The sequence below is a fragment of the Oryzias latipes genome, chromosome 18, assembly GCF_053564925.1.
Source record: "Oryzias latipes strain Hd-rR chromosome 18, Olatipes_Hd-rR_3.1".
Lineage (NCBI taxonomy): Eukaryota > Metazoa > Chordata > Actinopteri > Beloniformes > Adrianichthyidae > Oryzias > Oryzias latipes.
In genome coordinates, this window is record NC_136254.1 from 1,371,536 (window position 1) to 1,388,732 (window position 17,197).

A 17,197-nucleotide genomic window follows, 5' to 3' on the forward strand; every position below is an offset into this window, starting at 1 on the left:
AACAGAAATTCAACTCATCAAAGTTCAATGATAAAAGTTTAAATTGTTTTAATTAAAGGGGACGAAATCTCTCACAAAAACCAAGACACACGTGTGTCAGCCAAAACATTTCAATTCTTTGAAATTATTATGGGATGGCCACAGGACCAACCACTTGGCGGCTATTTTGTGGCACACAGTTAAATTAGTCAAAATCCACATTTTCCCACGACATGAGAGAAGAACAACTTCACACACAAGCCACCATGTTAAGTCTGCAACCACAAATGAAGCTCGTTGACCTTTGACCTCAGGAAGAGGCCGGCATCTTGAATTAAACATACATAATTAATTGAATCACCTTTAGTGCCGGCTACAGACCTAAACTCCTCCAACTCTTCAGGAATCATTGGAAAAAATGTTTGTAGGTCGTGAACGCCGTTAGCGTGGCGAGCTAGCAATGTGGCGTTTTCCTGCTGTTAGCACATTTTTTACTGGAACTTTTTTCCTGAACTCGGCTGTGGACCTCACCTCCGGCTCATCTGGCGCCCCCAGCCGTCTACTGGACTATCTAAATATGTAGTTGTAGAGTTGGATAAGTTAATTCTTCTCTCAGAGTTCTGGTTCATCTCCTGTCCGCCCTGGGGGGGCCCCTCCTTCATGTGGACCCCCCTGAAGTTTCTGCTTATTTCCAGAATCTTTTTTTTCAGGATTTTTTCCTTACAGACAAGGAGTGTCTAAGGGCAGAGATGTCCAGTTTAGTTTAGCCGTTACCTCTTGAATTCTATGACTTTCTTTAGGATTCATGTTTATGACACAGTTACTGTATGAAGCCACTGAGACGACTGTTGTTGTAAATATTAGGCTATAGAAATGAAATGAAATTAAATTAAATTGGAATATAGAGAAAATTTAACACTTGAATCTTGAGCTCAAGCTCATCAAAACGTTACGATGTAACGCGATTAGGAATGTGGGCGTGGCTCACAAAAAAACTTCCAAAACTTTACTTTTGCTGATTCTTCTAAAAATGACGTAGGCGTGTTCGTCACGCCCAGGCGACCAAAACATAAAAGGTTAAGAACAACGGAAAAGCCGTTTTTTTGTTTGTTGTGTCGTGCAGCTCCGACTAGTCTGGTAGAGGCAGGAGGGAAGAGGGAGGGGCATGAAGCAGCCGCTCAGCCAATGAGGGCGGCTCAAAGGCAGGCAGGCTGGGGTGGGGGCGTTATACGTCGCCGCTCACAGCTGTCATGTTTATCATTATTTAAGTTATTGATTTTACTGATGACTTTGGCACAGACTATCTGCTGGTGCCTTTTAAGATTCCCCAATCCAGACGTCCCTTCATACCGAGTCCCAGAGGCCGGAAGACGTTCGGTGAGCCTTTAAAGCTACATTAGCGCCTGGTATTTATCAGCTCCACTGTAGTTTTAGCCGCATGGGTAAAAACAGCCATAAATTATAATGCATCCCAGTGAGGGGGTGTCTCTTATTCTCACATTTGAGGTAGCCGCTGGAGGGGGAAGTCCGGCCCGCATGGACACAGGAAAACTGTGCTGCTGTGGGTCTCTCAAGCCCCGGCCCCACCGCCGACCTTTCCCCTTTAAACCTTTAAACGCAGCTCTCCCCCCGACTTTCAAATCGAGCCTTTCAGCCTCATCTCCAAGACATTAAAGTTTGTCATGAAAAAAAATGTGACAGATGGAGGTGTGAAACTGCAGGGAAGCTAAATTATTCCAGTCGTCATGGCAACAGCACGGAGACTGAAAGTGAGTAAAATCCAGATATGAACTGAAAACACATTTGGAGAGGTTGATATTGGCCAGATGTAGTTTAGTGGAGTCGTAGGTGTGGGAATGAAGGACTTGCTGTTCGAGTCCGCTTTGGCAAACAGCTGCGTCATCAGCAAACATGGAGGGTGTCGGGTGAAATAGAAACGAAAGGTTTGCTTCAGGCAGCTCAAACACAAACCACCATGACACCAACGGAGAGAGGAGAGTGAAAGAGAAAATGACAGAAGAAGAAGAAGATTTTTCTCATCATTTTAAGAATGCAGCCGCTTCAGTGACGGCGTGAAAACAGCTGGTAGAACCACCTTCCTCCTGGTGATGTGTCAGTCATCCTCCAGGAATGTCTTCCTCATGCCACACACACCAGAGCTTTCCAGCCACAGCAACAGATGGTCTCTTTGGCGAGCACAGACGATGTAAGGCACCTCCACAGATGGCCTACGGCGCTGATCGGCGGTACCTCCGTGTCCGTGGTTCTGACTGAGCGGAGCCTGGATGACGGATGCCATTTATGGCACCGACCCACGACGGCCGCCTGGACTCAGCCTTGCTGTCAGAAAGAGCGGGAAGTGTTTGCTGTTTGCCCGCCTTGCTACCAGCAGCCGCCCACGGACCAGGCCGGCTGAATGCTGGCAAACGGATCCGTGCAGGTGATGGAGATGCAGCTTCACGCGGCAGCAGATCCTCACCGTTCATCTAATGACTGCTGTGAAGCTCCTGTGGCTGTGAACAAGCACAAACCTGTCTAACCAGGCCTGTAGTACGGATTCCAGCATCTCCACATCCCCCCTTCCATGGAGGAACGACCCAAGTGTTGTGCGGATCAGGTCGGTAGAAGCAGGTTAAAGTCACAAAGGCAGATCAAACCAGAAGAGTTTGGGATGGGACGACATTTGTTGGTGAAAAGGCAAATCTCTCAATTAGAAAAGCAAACGGGAAAGATCCTCAAAGTTTCCAGCAGAGAGACAAAAAGCTCACATCCCTACAAGGCCCCAAACTTTCCCTGCTGTGAGACATTCAGCCATCTGGACGCCGTGGGAGTCACCAGATCTGCCGGTTACATAAGACGGAGCCGAAGCCTTCATTATTTACCAGGCCGTCCCGTCCAGACCACTAGAATCCAGCAGGAGGGAGTCTGTTCACCAGCAAACAAGTCAACATTTAGAAACATGCAAAAACATTCAAACCAAAGCCGCTTTGATATTTGCAGTGAGCAGAAAACTAACAGGATTTGGGATGAGTAATGTGCTGGACACCGTGTTACAGAGAGTCTAGAACCGGGGTGGGCAGACTAAGGCCCGGGGGGGCATATGAGACCAGTTAAACTATGTCATGTGGCCCAACAAACGAGGATAAATTCTATTGATGGTCCTTGTTAATGTTTTATTTCCCCTGTCATTCAGGTCCACTACTAATAAATTGTGCAGAGAATTATTTTGCGTTTCTGCAAAATGTTCTGACATTGATGTGGTTTTTTCAGAGGGGGGACAGTCACTTTTCCGATTATTTCCACACCACTTGAACGCAGCATTTCTCTAAATTAGCATTTTTCTCTGAGGGACATCAACCCATCAGCGGCTCATGGAGACAAAAGCCACAAATCTTGAAATAAAAACTCCTAAAAGTTCTGTCTGAAAAGATATATTAACATATCTTAATATTTACATCTTCTACCTTTATATTCATGCATAGTTTGGAGTCTTTTGGCCCAGATTCCATATCATTTGTTCCTCATATAAAGGTGGATTACCAAAACACAAACCGCATGAACGACTAGGAGCTGCTTTACATCCCAGTCGACGCTGAAATTGTCCAAACTTTAGTGAAAACGGATAGAAATGAAGGGCAGGAAACATTCAGACATTATTTACTGAATGCAAACTGAGCCAAATGCAAGAAGACATGACTAAAGCTTAAAGACCCCCACCAAAGAAAATGGGGTTGGGGGGGTTTCAACGTGTTGTTGCTGCATTTTTTAATGATGAAGGAAACAAAGAAAATTATGATTACAAGTGTTGTTTCTGAAGATTTCTTTATTCATATCGCTGTGAATCAGGAGCAGATGAAAAAAAATGTCTGTAAAAGCTCCATTTGTGACGTAGAAAATACGCTGGGCGGAGCCAAAGTCTCCCTGCTCCGCCCCTTTCTGATCATCCACCTGTAGACCAACTGATCCATGAACGTCTTTGTTTTCCTGGTCTGAGCTGGAATCTGGATCAGAACTGGACGGATGGATGGATCTGATACTGCTACCGCTAATGTTAGCTTGGGGGTGTGGGGGGCTGTAAGCTAGCAGGAGAAAATAAAGTCATGCTTTGCAGAAACTATGTCTAAAAAAGAAACGGGTTTCAGATTTTGGCTAAAAACAGCATCATCATAATTAAAAGACCACTGGATCAAGTGGGGCTTCGAGGTGTTCCTGTTTGAAGCCATCGGTCTCTCTCGAGGTTTTGCTTTGTACTAAGGTTTGCAGAAGGTTAGACGGCCCCGCCGCAGGATTCAGGTTTGAATCCTGAAGCGGAGCAGTCTAACCGCCTGTAAACCTGGTTCAGGTCTGGACCTGAACCAGGTTTACAGGCGGTTTGAGGCCACAGGATTCAAATCAGGTCCAGGTCTGGACCTGAACCACGTTTGCAGGCAGGTTGAAGGTCCCGCCACAGGATTCAAACCTGGTTCAGGTCTGGACCTGAACCAGGTTTACAGGCGGTTTGAGGCCACAGGATTCAAACGTGGTTCAGGTCTGGACCTCGACGTTTCCAGCCGTCCGTTTTCTGGGGTTTGCTGCTGTGCTGGAAAATATCAGATATTCTGGTTTCCAAACTCCTGATCATGGTGCAGCACAGCCTTTCTGTGTTCCCCGCCTCCTCTCTGGTGCCCCCCCCCCCCCATGAGAGTTGAGGAGGGATTCCCCTTCACACCAGCTGCTGCTCTCTCAGAGAAAAAAAGCACGCCACTAGCTTTCAGACCGCTACGCAGAAGAGGGCGTGTCCACTAAACGTGTACAGTTTCCTGATCTTTAGCCCTGTCCTTCATCAAGTTCGTGTCAGGTCAGGTCAGGTCAATCCCTCTTTCATTAATGAGTCAGGACAGGATTGATGGATAAAGATCCTTCTGGATACTTTTGGCTGTTTATCAGAGAGGTTTTCATCTGGATAACCATGTTATCTCACGTCAAAGCATGTCGCCCACATCCACAGAGCAGATGAAATCCTGTGGAATCTGACATCAGGCTTGCACACGTCTGCTCCGGACGCAGAAAAGAGGGAACCGACCGACACGAGCCTGAAACCACACGGTCGCACACACCCTGCTTTTTCCACGCATGAACGGCAGCGTGTGGCTGTTCCTGCAGCGCGACCACAAGGACTGCGCTCTCCGTCAAACGTGCACTGAAACGGCATTTATTCCCAGAAATCAAAAGAGGTTCACATGAAATGACACAGCAGCGGGGCGGATCGACCGGCTGCTAGAAGGAACTAAAAACACTTCAGCGGCTTTACCCAGAAATACAGATGCTGTGATGAAGAACACAACAGAGGAGCGATGATCCAATCTTTGTGGAGGTGAAGCCAGGACAGTGATCTCAGCCAAAGGAAGGGGATGTGAGCTGTTTACATCTGAGTTAAGCATCACCTCATGACTTTGTCCGTCTACGACAGTGAACCTGTGCTGATCCGTTGAAGTCCTTCGTCTTCTGAATGTACATTTGACAGCCAAACTCTCCAAAAGGAAAGATAACTGGCATCCATGGGGTCAGCAGACGTGGAATGACAGGAACGTTTAGCACACGTGTGTCAAACTCAGGCCCGTGGGCCACATTTGGGCCAAAGTGTCATTGTAATTGGCCCGCGAGATCATATCAAATGTGCTTTAGAGCTGGCCCGCGGTATAGACGGTACCAGTAATACTTCAAATCCCACAATGCTTTGCTAGTATGTTGGTGGGCAGTCCAAACCAGCAGGCGCACCTTTTTCTGTTGACAGTCACTGACGGCCAGGCTCCAGTCACATCGGACACATTAATCTCACGCTCCGCAGAAATGACCAAACGAAAGACGGACAACAGGAGATTTGAAGACGGGCGGGAGGCAGATTATCTGTCAGATACCTGTTTGTCTTGTGGGCGGAGCTAACGAAAGAAAAAACAAAGAAGACAGTATAGGAAAAGGTTAAACATTACATATGATGGACCAGGAGCTCAGCGGAGACGCTCGACTGTAGATTAACTGAAAACAGCATCGGTTCAGGAGATGATAGTCAGTCAGTCGTTAGAATCCAATGATCCAACCGTCTACATCCTTTAACCTTCAACAGTTAACTACGTAACACTTGTATTTTATGATTGTCTCATTCATTCCATAACAACCAGTTCATAGCAGCCCCAAACAGGAATGCTCTGGGGGCTTTTATTATTTGGGATCCATCCACTATATCACTTTCATGGGGTGGCGGGAACCTGTACGGGCTGCTGCTGGGCGACAGCGGGGTAAACCTGGACAGGTGACCTGACTGCTGCACACTCCCACATGCACACTAGGGACACTTAGACCAACCCATCGACCTAAGAGGCGTGTTTTTGGACTGTGGGGGGAAGCCGCAGTGAAAAACCCAAGCATGCACGGGGAGAACATGAAAAACTCCCAAGCCCGGATTTGAACCAGGGTCTTGTCGCCAACCACTGAACCACCGTGCTGCCCTCATTTCAGAGTCAAATTCTGTATTTGTCATTCATGCACAGCATCGACGACGATGCACTGCTGTACAACATCAGGTATGACCACAACAAAACAGCCTGTAAACATCTCAAAGGGCTTAGGCAGGTAAAACTGCTCCATGAGGCAAATCCACCGACCTCCTGCCGGTGTTATTCTACAGTGACACACTTTGACCAGCGTCTCTGTGAAAGGTGGAGAGGACTGACGGGCTGAGGTGAGCTCTCTTTAGCGCCTCCAGCGCCTTCTTTACAGCGGAGGAGGTGCGCGACATCTAGATGAGGTCGTCGGCAACGTGGACCCCAGGATCCTGGTGTGTCGGACAATCTCCTTTGCAGTGTCTTTGTAAATGCAAAGAGCCCAGTTTTTCCTTAAGTAGATCACCAGTTCTTTGGTTATTCACATCCAGGATCAGGTTGTTGCTGCACCGTTCCTGTAAGAAGCCTCCCCCCATCTCTGTACTACTTCCTGTTGTCGTGTCATCTGTGGTTGTAGTCGTGGGTCATGATGCTGGGAGATGATGAATGTCTGTGAGAAACAGCCAATAGCTGTTCTGCACACTCCTTGAGCAAACGGCCTCAGCACCGGCGGCTTTTCCTGGATCGATCCTCCAGTGTTTGCCGGACCTCGACTGGGTCAAAAAACAGCACCTGTTCCTCGTGATGTGGGGTTGCTGTAGGGGTGTTGTTGAGAGGCTCAAATTGCCCAAAATACTAAATTCAGTTGATGTAGATGTTCACGTCTCAGGACTGGGGAAAGGTTTTCTAGTCTGTGACAGATTTAATTCCCTGCCACAGACTCCTGCCGTTTCTGTGGTCTTGAAGACAGTCTTGGATTTTGTGTCTATGGGCTTTTTTCACCGGTCCGACTGCTTTGTTGACCCTGGTTCTTGCTGTTCTGAGGGTAGCTGTCTCCAGATATAAAAGCAGAATCGATCTCAGCAAGAGTTGCACCTCCGTCTTTATCCACGGTTTCTCGTTTGCCCTGATTGCGATGTGTTTGTGACCAATTATATACAGTCCTCAATATCAACCAGCTGCTCTGCCGTTGGTCTACGCCAATACGCTGTTACCTCTGGTCACGAAGTCTGTATGTTGGACGTTGGGGAAACGTTCTTCATGTTGGCCTTGTTGAAGTTCCCAACATCAGTTATGACTCCCTCAGGATAGGTGGTTGTGTGGTGGAAATAAGTATTTATATTTAGATTTGATTAGGGAAGTAAGACAACAGAGTGAGTTTCTACAGACTGAATCTTTGTTGGACAACTTTAACCAGACATCGGTTGTACAAAAAGGAAACCGAGACCAGATGTTGACCTATTTAATGAATTTAATCAATTCTAAACTGGAATAAAAACTATAAGTAGCTGCGTTTCCAGAAGAAGGTTCTAGGTTGAATGCTATATTGCTGAATGAAAATAAAACTTAAAGGGTAATATTTGTCAAAAAAAATAAACAAAGAAATGCTCAAGGTTGACCATAAATAAAGAGAAAACAGCACAATAAGAAAAAAGATGTTTTTGTGAAAAATACCTGTCCCGGGTATCGAACCGGTAAAGTTGTACACCTCAGCTCATATGTCATGACGCCACCAATCAGGCACACCAGGCAGGACATATAATTAATATGGAATATCTGGAAAAGTTCAAGGACTTGAAGGACCAAAAGTCATAGCTGGAAAACGCTGAAAGAGCTGAACATTTGAATAGTTGAATGGTTGAAATAGATGAAACACTGTAGGAGGAGTTAAGCAGCAAAACATGGAGGAAGATACTAGAATAAAGAAAGACAAACAGGCAAACAATGTTTGAAGGATTTATAGCATTGAACAGATAATACAATGCAGTAATAAGCCTGAAAGTTTTTGCAGCGAACACATCAGCCCTTCAAAGGCAGCAGTCCTAAAAGCTTCCAGCCCGGTGAGGCCGGCTGCTTCATCCAACACGGCTGTAAACAACAGTCATGCCTGGGGGCTGGAAGGTGCACACGCCCCCCCACAGCTGAGCTTTGTTCTGCTGCAGTCTGAGCTGCCAGGAAACTCCGGGGAGGACACATTCTCTTCTTGTGAACCTCTGACCTTCCTCTGGGAAGCTGCTCCCCCGAGGATGTGGGGAGGGCTGAGATTAAACACGGCCCCCCCTCCAGCAAAACCTCTGTTATTGGCCCGGCAGAGGCTTTCCAAAAAATGATCATTACGTTCTCTTCCCAGGACAGCCAAGAAAAGGGGGGGCAGGCTGGTGGGGGGGGGGTTTGGATGAGGGTCCAAGAACTCAACTGGAGGTTTATATTTGATCAAATAATCATTCCAAACACCAGCACTGCTGCTGGTGCTGTCCTCTGCACAACCAGACGGCATGGAGTCAACACCAGTCCCAAAGTTCTGTCATGGAAAACCAACCGTCTGTCAGAGGACGTCACGTGTCCAAGACCAACGGGTCTTCAGGACAACCACCCTCCAGCTCCACCATCACTGCAAAGATGAACAGCACATTTCTGCAAACACTCTAAAGCAAAGGGGGCCAGATGAGAGGAAACATGAGAGGGCCAATCGTTTGGCTCCCATTCTTTAACCCCTCCAACGTTAAATGTTAATGACCTATTTAATGGAAATGTCCCCTTTAAAGTCCATCCACCTTCCCTCCAGGTGAGCTTGGTGTGGTTAGCATGTCTTGTAGAGCCTATTGATCCAGAACTCAGTAGCTGTGTCTGAATTCCCTAAAAACAAAAACAAAAACTATCCACTGCAGGACTATCCAGTGCCCTGGGTTTTAAAAGCGATTCGGACACCACCCTCCATGCTTTTTTATTTTGTTTTAAACGGTGAATATGACATCACAAATTTCCCACAGTGAAAATCTAATCAACAATCATTTTACGACAACTATTTATGAATCCACTGAGTTCTGAGAAAGAAGACGTTGATGGTTTATTTAAAAAAAAAAAATGTCACAAAACTTGTTCAGACGCAATGGATTGTGGTCTATGTTCCCCAATCTAGAGAGCAACAATGCACACTGGTTTTTCCACAGAGACTTCTGGAAAGTTTCTAGGTCCCTCGAGTACACACGTTTGGTATTTCACTGCTAAAAAATACTTCAATTTGGGAATGTCCTGAAAGCGAGGCCCTCGCTGTCCACTGTCCTTAATTTACGGTCGACATTTTAGAATTGAACCAGAAAGTGTCACAAATGGGGTCGCAGGTGTGTGTTGCTACAGGCTAAAGATGGTTTCTAGCCTAATTTACCTAATCACTAGGCCAGCACGATATGAGGAAACTCACGATTTGCGATTTCAGTGATCGATATTGTGATGACGATACATGAACAAATAGCCAAACAACCAAAAACATCATTTCTATTTCACTGCAACAGCTTAATTTAAATAAGAGTCAACATAACTTAAATTACAGTCCAAATGACCTTTGTCTCCATAGGAGGCCAACATCTAACATCAAAGGTCTCCATCCGATTGGTCAACAACTTAAAGGCGTCCATCTGATAGGTAAAATACATAAATAGATTCATTTGATTCGTTAAGTACTTGTAGCTGCCACAAGGTTAGTTTAGCACATTGAAGGTACCATTCGTTGCAATATTTGCAGACTTTTGCGATATTCTTATTGCACAGCTTGATATCGCGATTACGATAAATTTGCGATTTATTGAGCAGGCCTACTAATAACTATCAAGAAATTGTACCAAAAGTATTTAGACGGTGCTGTCATATTGATATTATGACTGGAATCTGCGGGCCACTGGAAATTTTAAAACAGGCCACTTTTGGCCCACGCGCCGGACTTTGGACATGCCTGCTCTAAACGAATCTGTCACTGAGCCTTCTCAAGTCACTTCTTAAGAGGAAAGACTCATATTTGTCCACCTGAACAAGTAACCAACTCCTGCATTCAGACCATAAGGCGCGCTGTCGATTTTTGAGAAAGTTAAAGGTCTGAAACATCCAGTATCTCCAGCCAAACCTGACTTTATACCGATTCCTGTGTTCCTGATTAAGTAATCTGCGTTTGCAGTAAACTGGTTCCCTTCTTGACTTCAAACTACTATAGTTTCTGAAAAACACGTTAACATTAAAAACCTGGACAAGAGCCAAGCAAACTTTAGCAGTAAAAGCAAAAATCAAGACAAATAGCTTAAAGAAAAACTGTACGATGATTTTAAATGTTCAAAGATGTTTTGATCTCAAGTTCCACCTGCTGCTGGAATTCTAAGGTTTAGTGTCTTTAAGAGGAAAGGTACTTCAGCACAGACCCTTTCTGAGGCCTTTCAACCACAGACACTATACGAGCAGACAGCCAAAGGCAAACTCTGGTTTCAGTCCAAGAAAGCTAAAAGGACGAGTGGCCAAATTAACGCTTAGGAATGTAGCGCGAGTGCTTTGGTACGGTGCTGCTGTTAATGAAAGGGGGGCAGCTAAAGGAAAAGCAGGGCCGGCCGGGGTACGTCATCGTTGGGAAGTGCTCTCACAAAAACGCGGTAGACCATTGAGACGACTATTGTTGCAGTACTGGACTGTACAAATAAAACTGAACTGAATCTGTCTGACATGGAACACCAAACTTGTAAAAGATTTTGGGGCAAAGGCCACATCGATGTCATCCAGAAAAATGTGTTGACACACAATTTTAGCCGTTAGTTCAACTCTTCAAATAAATACATAAAGAAGGTTTTGGACAAAAAGCTGTACAAACAAAGGAGTCACTGAAGGATTGATGATCAAACAGAGTGACCATGCTGGTGATGTCAGCTCTGGAGCCTCTGTGAGGATCAGCTGCTGCCCTGGCGTCACCTGACAGGTGACTCACCTGATGGCGCTGCGGGCTTTGTGTGGGAAAACCTGACGGGCGAATGCCAGACTCTCTCATTACTGGGAGACTACACAAACCACAAAAGACAGACTGGTGGATGACAGCGTTCAGGTGAAGCGCCATCCTTCCAGCAGAGCACCACCTGACCTGAGGCGGCGCCGGATGCATAAAGCATGAGCCACACACACTCAGGCCGAGCTGCCGTCTACAGTCCTTTGAGTCTTTCTGATGGAGAAGACTCCAACACTTCATTACTGGAGCCTTCAACAGAAATGAAACTGTTCCCTGACCTGTGTTTGCTTCACAGAAACAAAAGTCTAAATTTAGAGGAACATTTTTTATGATAACTCTAGAAGATTTCTAAACAAAAAAACAGCAACTTTGTGGGCTTTTTCTGCCAGGAACAAGAAACGTTTGAAAGCTGAAGAACCACAGACACAATCCCATAATTCTCATCGTTACTCAGCTCAGGCAGTACGAAGGTTTGAGATCTGTGCCGTTCATCTGAGTTCTCTTTGATGTTTTTTATCCCTTGTGGTATCCTATGGGGTCAAAATGACCCCCCCCCCCTTCCATTGAGGTGTTCTCCCTACCATGACAAAGGTGGATAAAGGTGGAAAGATTTCATGTAATCCATGGACACCAGTGAAGATCACAAATCATTGAAGTAAAAAGGTTCAGAGCTCTGTCTAGTGGGTCTAGATGACCCCACTCCCAACGTTAAAGTGCCTAAGATAGCACAAGGGTTATGGAGCTGAGACCAAGAGCTGCCACTTTGATGTTCACACATGTTCCTTTTCTACCTGGTGGATGGTTTGCTGCTGCTTCTTGCTGTTTTTGTGGTCTGAGGCGGGTTTACAGTGAACTGTTCTCAACAACCAGGTGTATGTCTGATTGGCCTTAAACAGGATTAACAAAAGCTGGTTAGGTTAGAGCGACTATAAAAAGCTGGACTGACTCAGATTAGTAGTATGTGTTCAACTATTTAAAAAGTGCATTTTTAAAGTAGCTTAAAAGGTTTTATTTCCCATGTGAGGATAATTTAGTAAAATTCTGATCATTGGATTTCATGTTAATTCCAAAATGATGAATTTCATCAATTGTGAGGATATAATCCAAGTTTCCTTTTAGAGAGACTTTAGTCCGGGTATCAGAAATCCCATGAACCAGTTTTCTTCAAAAAACAACAACATTTCTGGCTCATGTCAGGAGATATGTGCAAAGATTTCAATTTTCAATTTATTTGTTTAGAGGATAAGCTATTGGCTCAGAAAGGTTTGCGAGAACATCAGAGAAATTAGCTGGTTTGCTCCAGTGGACAAAACTTGGCTTAGCATCCGACCACAATGAAACCGGTGGTTTTATCGTGTTCTTGAAGAAAAAAAGCGTCAAAAACACGACGATGGAGGACATTTGTAAAGAAAATCCCGCTTAACTTTGCAGTTCTTAAAGAGTGTGTTAACAGATGGATGATGGGAAGTGGGGACGGGCTTACTCCACGCCAACACTCAGAGGTGAGTTTCTTATGAACTCCTGCCGCTCTACAGAAACTATGTCCTGGAAAACGACACAGGTTTTTGGATTTTGGCTTAAAACGAAATCATCATCATGAAAAGACGACTGTTTTCAGGTTTAACCAACAGCTGAGTTGAAACCAGTTTGACACCACAATTCTGGAGCCAGGATCCTCTGGCTTTGAAGCAGGAAGACCACCGACACGTATGGAGGTCGTGGATGGTGCACGCATGGACACGCCTTCAGTCCTAAAGGCTGTGTTTAATATACAAGTATCCTTTGATAACAGTCATTTCTCTTGGCCTGCAGTATTGACTGTGGAAAACTGCTGAGTCATCGGGAATACTAATGTTATTGTTAAGGCCAATTTAGGATGGTATGTTTTTCCATTGATTGTATTATAAACATGATAGCAGATCACCGCTAGCTCAGAAAATAGGCGTGAGTGTTAGTCTAATGGCGGGGCTGGCAGCTAAGACTCTTCCTGGAAGGGGCTGTTCCCCACTTTGTGATGTCACATTGTGAGGATCAACTCGTTTTTGTGGATTGGGGGGGCTGGTGCTCAGAGAGCAGGTTTTTAGAAGGAATGCTCAGAAACAGATCAAAATACCACTTTGAGGATGTTTGTAGTGAAGAATTAACATAATAAAACAGTGAAAAGCTCAAAAAGTTGATCTTGAATGACTTTGGCCCCATGAGAAGTAGATAAATATGACTTTAGCACTCACAGCTACAAAGATCGTCTCTAAAACCTTTCTGCTGTTCTTCATCGTGACTGTACCCTCAGCCTGTAACCTGGGTTTCCACGGAGCCACGCCCATCGGAGGACGCCCCGCCCCCTAAACCTGAACCCAGCTGCACAGATGAGCTGAAGGAAGCAGCTTCAGAGCTGGAACCACAAACAGCGTCACAGTTTCTCACATAAAAAGACAGAAAGTGAGCGGGGGGAGAGCCAGACATCCTGGTTTCTGCCCCCCAGGAGGAAGAGGAACAGCCGAGATGTGGCCCTCCTTCGTGGAAAGTGACTTTACAGCAGCCCAGCTGATCCTGGATGAAGGATCCAAACACAAACGTCACGGAAACACCACGGTGCCTCCACGGTGGGGGCGGGGACAGAGGAGCAAACAAAACGGCGCCGTTATGATGAGCGTCGATGCCTCAAAAGTTTCAGAAAGGGCGGAAATTCTTTTCCTGGGTGATTCTGAGATGTATTTCATGACAAACGGCCCCAAAGTGCAGTTTAAGCAGCGGTGGCAGCGCAGGGCCCCAGGCCGAGGGGCCTCGGAGGGAGTTTGCGCAACTACAGGAAGGATGTCCGCCCCGTTAGCGCAGACACGCGCAGGTGCTGGGAGCACAAAAGGCGCTCCCCGGTCCCGCGGCCAGCTCCCACGCGAGCCCCGCGGGGCGGCGGACAACTCACCTGCGTGGGTGATGTCGGACAGGTCGTAGTTCCTGGCGGTTCGGGGGAACTCCTTGAGTTTTCGGTTGGATAAGTTGAGGGCGCCGCTGGCGGCAGCCTCCTCCAGAGCCTTCTCCACGCTCCGACTGGCCGCTACGGTGGCCGGCAGCTGGGCTCCATCCCCAGCAGCCATCAAACACGCGAGTCCGCCGCTCCTTTTCCGACTTTCTGCGAATCCGCCGCTTCGCTCACGGAGCCCGTGGGGCGGGAAAACTTCCGCCGGGGCGTCTGCTCCCGGAAACTCCCTTCAAAAAGCCGAAATAGATCCACGGAGGGGCAGCTCCCGACCCGAGACGGAGTCTTCGCTCACACAACGGGAGCGCGAGGGTCCGAGCGAGCGAGCGCGAGCTGTCAATCTTCCAGGAAGTCACGTCAAGCTGAAGAAGTGCGCCACGTTCCCGCGACTGTTCTGCCCCTTCAAAATAAAAGCGCGAAGAGGACGAGTCCATCCAGGAGTTTTTCTCTTTTTGTTAGTTTAACATTATTATTATTAATAATAATATCAAAACAAAGAAATAAAAAAAGAATAAAATAAGGTGCCAGGAATGATAACTTGCAAAATTAGTGTACAAAAGTAGGATTTATAAAACAACGCAGAATAGGCATTTTAAATAATTTAATGTTGAGAACAAATGTTTAGACATTTTAAAGCTTTTTGGTTATTTTGGTTATTTGGGGGAATAAAAAAAACTTTGGAATTTAGCCTTGGTGCTGACTCAGATGACCCCCCCCCCCTTCCATTGACGTGTTCCCCCTACCATGACAAAGGTGGATAAAGGTGGAAAGATTTCATGTAATCCATGGACACCAGTGAAGATCACAAATCATTGAAAAAAAAAGGTTCAGAGCACTGTCTAGTGGGTCTAGATGACCCAACTCCCAACGTTAAAGGGCCTAGTATAGCACAAGGGTTAACACAGGGGTAGCGTGTCTTCATCTGCCACGTTGGTCCAGCAGCAATCAGCCTGATCCCTGTACAAAGATCACCAACTTAGATCGGATACATAAATTAGTATCGGTTCATCAGTATGACTATGCAATATTTTGATGGTAACTATAACACTGTTATACACATATATGTACACTTATTGTCATGCATCGGCATGAGAACTCCAAAATGGGCTTTACTTTGAAGGGTAAAACCGGAAGTGGCCTCAATCTCCGTTCCACAGTCAGCGGGTGCAGCCTGCGAGGGGTGCGAGGAGTGGTGGGCGTGGACCAAATGAAGGGGCGGAGCTTCAAGCCGAAAGGGGAAACCAAATTGTGCCGATTTGCACAGTTTAATGAAGTCAATTGTTTTCAGCGAGTCTTTCCAAACAGTTTTTTCAGAATGTTTTTTTCTTCTTTCCATCATATCAAGTTCCCCCAAACTAGGTCGTGGGGGGGGGTCTTTGTCTCCAGCTCTAATACATCTTTCTTCGTGCAAATGCAGCGTCTGCGGGCCTGCATTGTCTCCTCACGGCTCCCATGAGGTTTAGCGGCCTTATTCCTATTCATCCTTATGGGGTCAATTGGATTAATGCACTTTTTATACAACATGTGCTCTCAGCCGCTCCTGTCCTGCAGGGGCTTCAGAAGCTTTTGGATGGATGGATGGTTTAGGAGAACCTGTCAGATCCTGCAGCCTCTAAGAAGTGTCACTCCAAATGGTTCACCCCCCAGCTCTAAATGCTGAAGTGGAGATGCTTCTCATAATTTCATCTAGAGCCCCAGCAGAGTGTGGTCTCTGTGAGCTTCACATCATCCCATTCATCATAGAATGCAGAGCAGACCATAATAATCCCACATGAAGTGTGAACTGCGCTTGCATGCGTGACTTCAATGACTATGGCACATGTGTCTGGATTCACCAATTAGCATTTTTTAGTTTTTTCTTCCTCCAGCCTTCATCCTCCTTTCTTCCTCTTCCTCTCTCTTTAGAGGATGGGACCATCTGTCAGCTGTCGGGCCGCCCCGAGTGAGACGGGGTGACCCTGTCGGGCCGCCCCGAGTGAAACGGGGTGACCCTGTCGGGCCGCCCCGAGTGAGACGGGGTGACCCTAACAGACCAGAACCCGATCAACGCCCCTGGTTAACCAGCTCTGGCTGCTGTGAGAAAGTATCCTGAAGGAATGAAGCCCCATCACCCCCCCTCCATAAACCGAAGGCTCCGCTATGCATCGTTAGGTGGGGGGGGATCCCTGGAAAATGTTCCTTCTGCTGTTTTGTTAACAAAATGTTTTAAAAATTCTAGAAGTTGACCAATTTTTTATTCTTTAAAGCTGTGTCTGAATTCCCCCCCTGACTACTAAAAAACTGTAGTGAGGACTATGTAGTGCCCTAAATTTTAAAAGCTCACTATTTTTTTATAAACAGCAGATATGACGTCATCACAAAGTTTCACAAAGTTAAAATCTATGAGGGTTTTGTGACAATTATTTATTAATCCACTGTCTTCTGAAAATAAAAAAGTTGATTGTTTATTGAAAAAATACATTTAAATACTTTTTCTGGGCAAAGATTGTTTCGATGCAATGCATTGTGGTCTATTTTCGCTGATCTAGTAGGGATATGACCGGATTCCTTCCCTACTCACTCTATAGTGTGTTCTCCATGTTCCAGTTCTGTCTGAATGCACAATTCCACAATCCAGAGCCCCAGATATTTCCCAGAAGTCTCTGCAAAAAAACCAGTGTGCATCGATGCTCACTGGATTGGCGAATATAGACCACAATGCATTGCAATTTTTGCCCAAAAATGTATTTTTTAATAAACCATCAAGGTTTTTATCTTCAGAAGACAGTGGACTCATAAATAATCATCACAGAAACACTCATTAATTAGATTTTAACTCTATGAAGTCGATGACGTCATATCTTAAAAAAAAAAGTAGTGAGTATGGTTTCTGACTTGCTTTTAAAATCCAGGGCACTACACAGTTTT

The 17,197-nt window shown here is 45.9% G+C and overlaps 1 protein-coding gene across 3 annotated transcripts in view; it reads right to left on the reverse strand.

The window, feature by feature from the left end:
• lrch4 (leucine-rich repeats and calponin homology (CH) domain containing 4) overlaps nt 1–14,679 on the reverse strand; it is a 41,008-nt gene extending 26,329 nt beyond the window's left edge. Inside the window, exon 1 of one of the 3 annotated variants that reach the window (XM_011487806.4) lies at nt 14,237–14,675. In XM_011487806.4, coding sequence (XP_011486108.1) covers nt 14,237–14,408 — 172 coding nt within the window. In that variant the 5' untranslated portion in view covers nt 14,409–14,675. Of the gene's footprint in view, nt 1–14,236 lie in introns of all 3 variants that reach the window. The other 2 variants (XM_011487805.4, XM_078936582.1) reach the window with 2 other exon arrangements.
• Nucleotides 14,680–17,197: the final 2,518 nt, after the last annotated feature.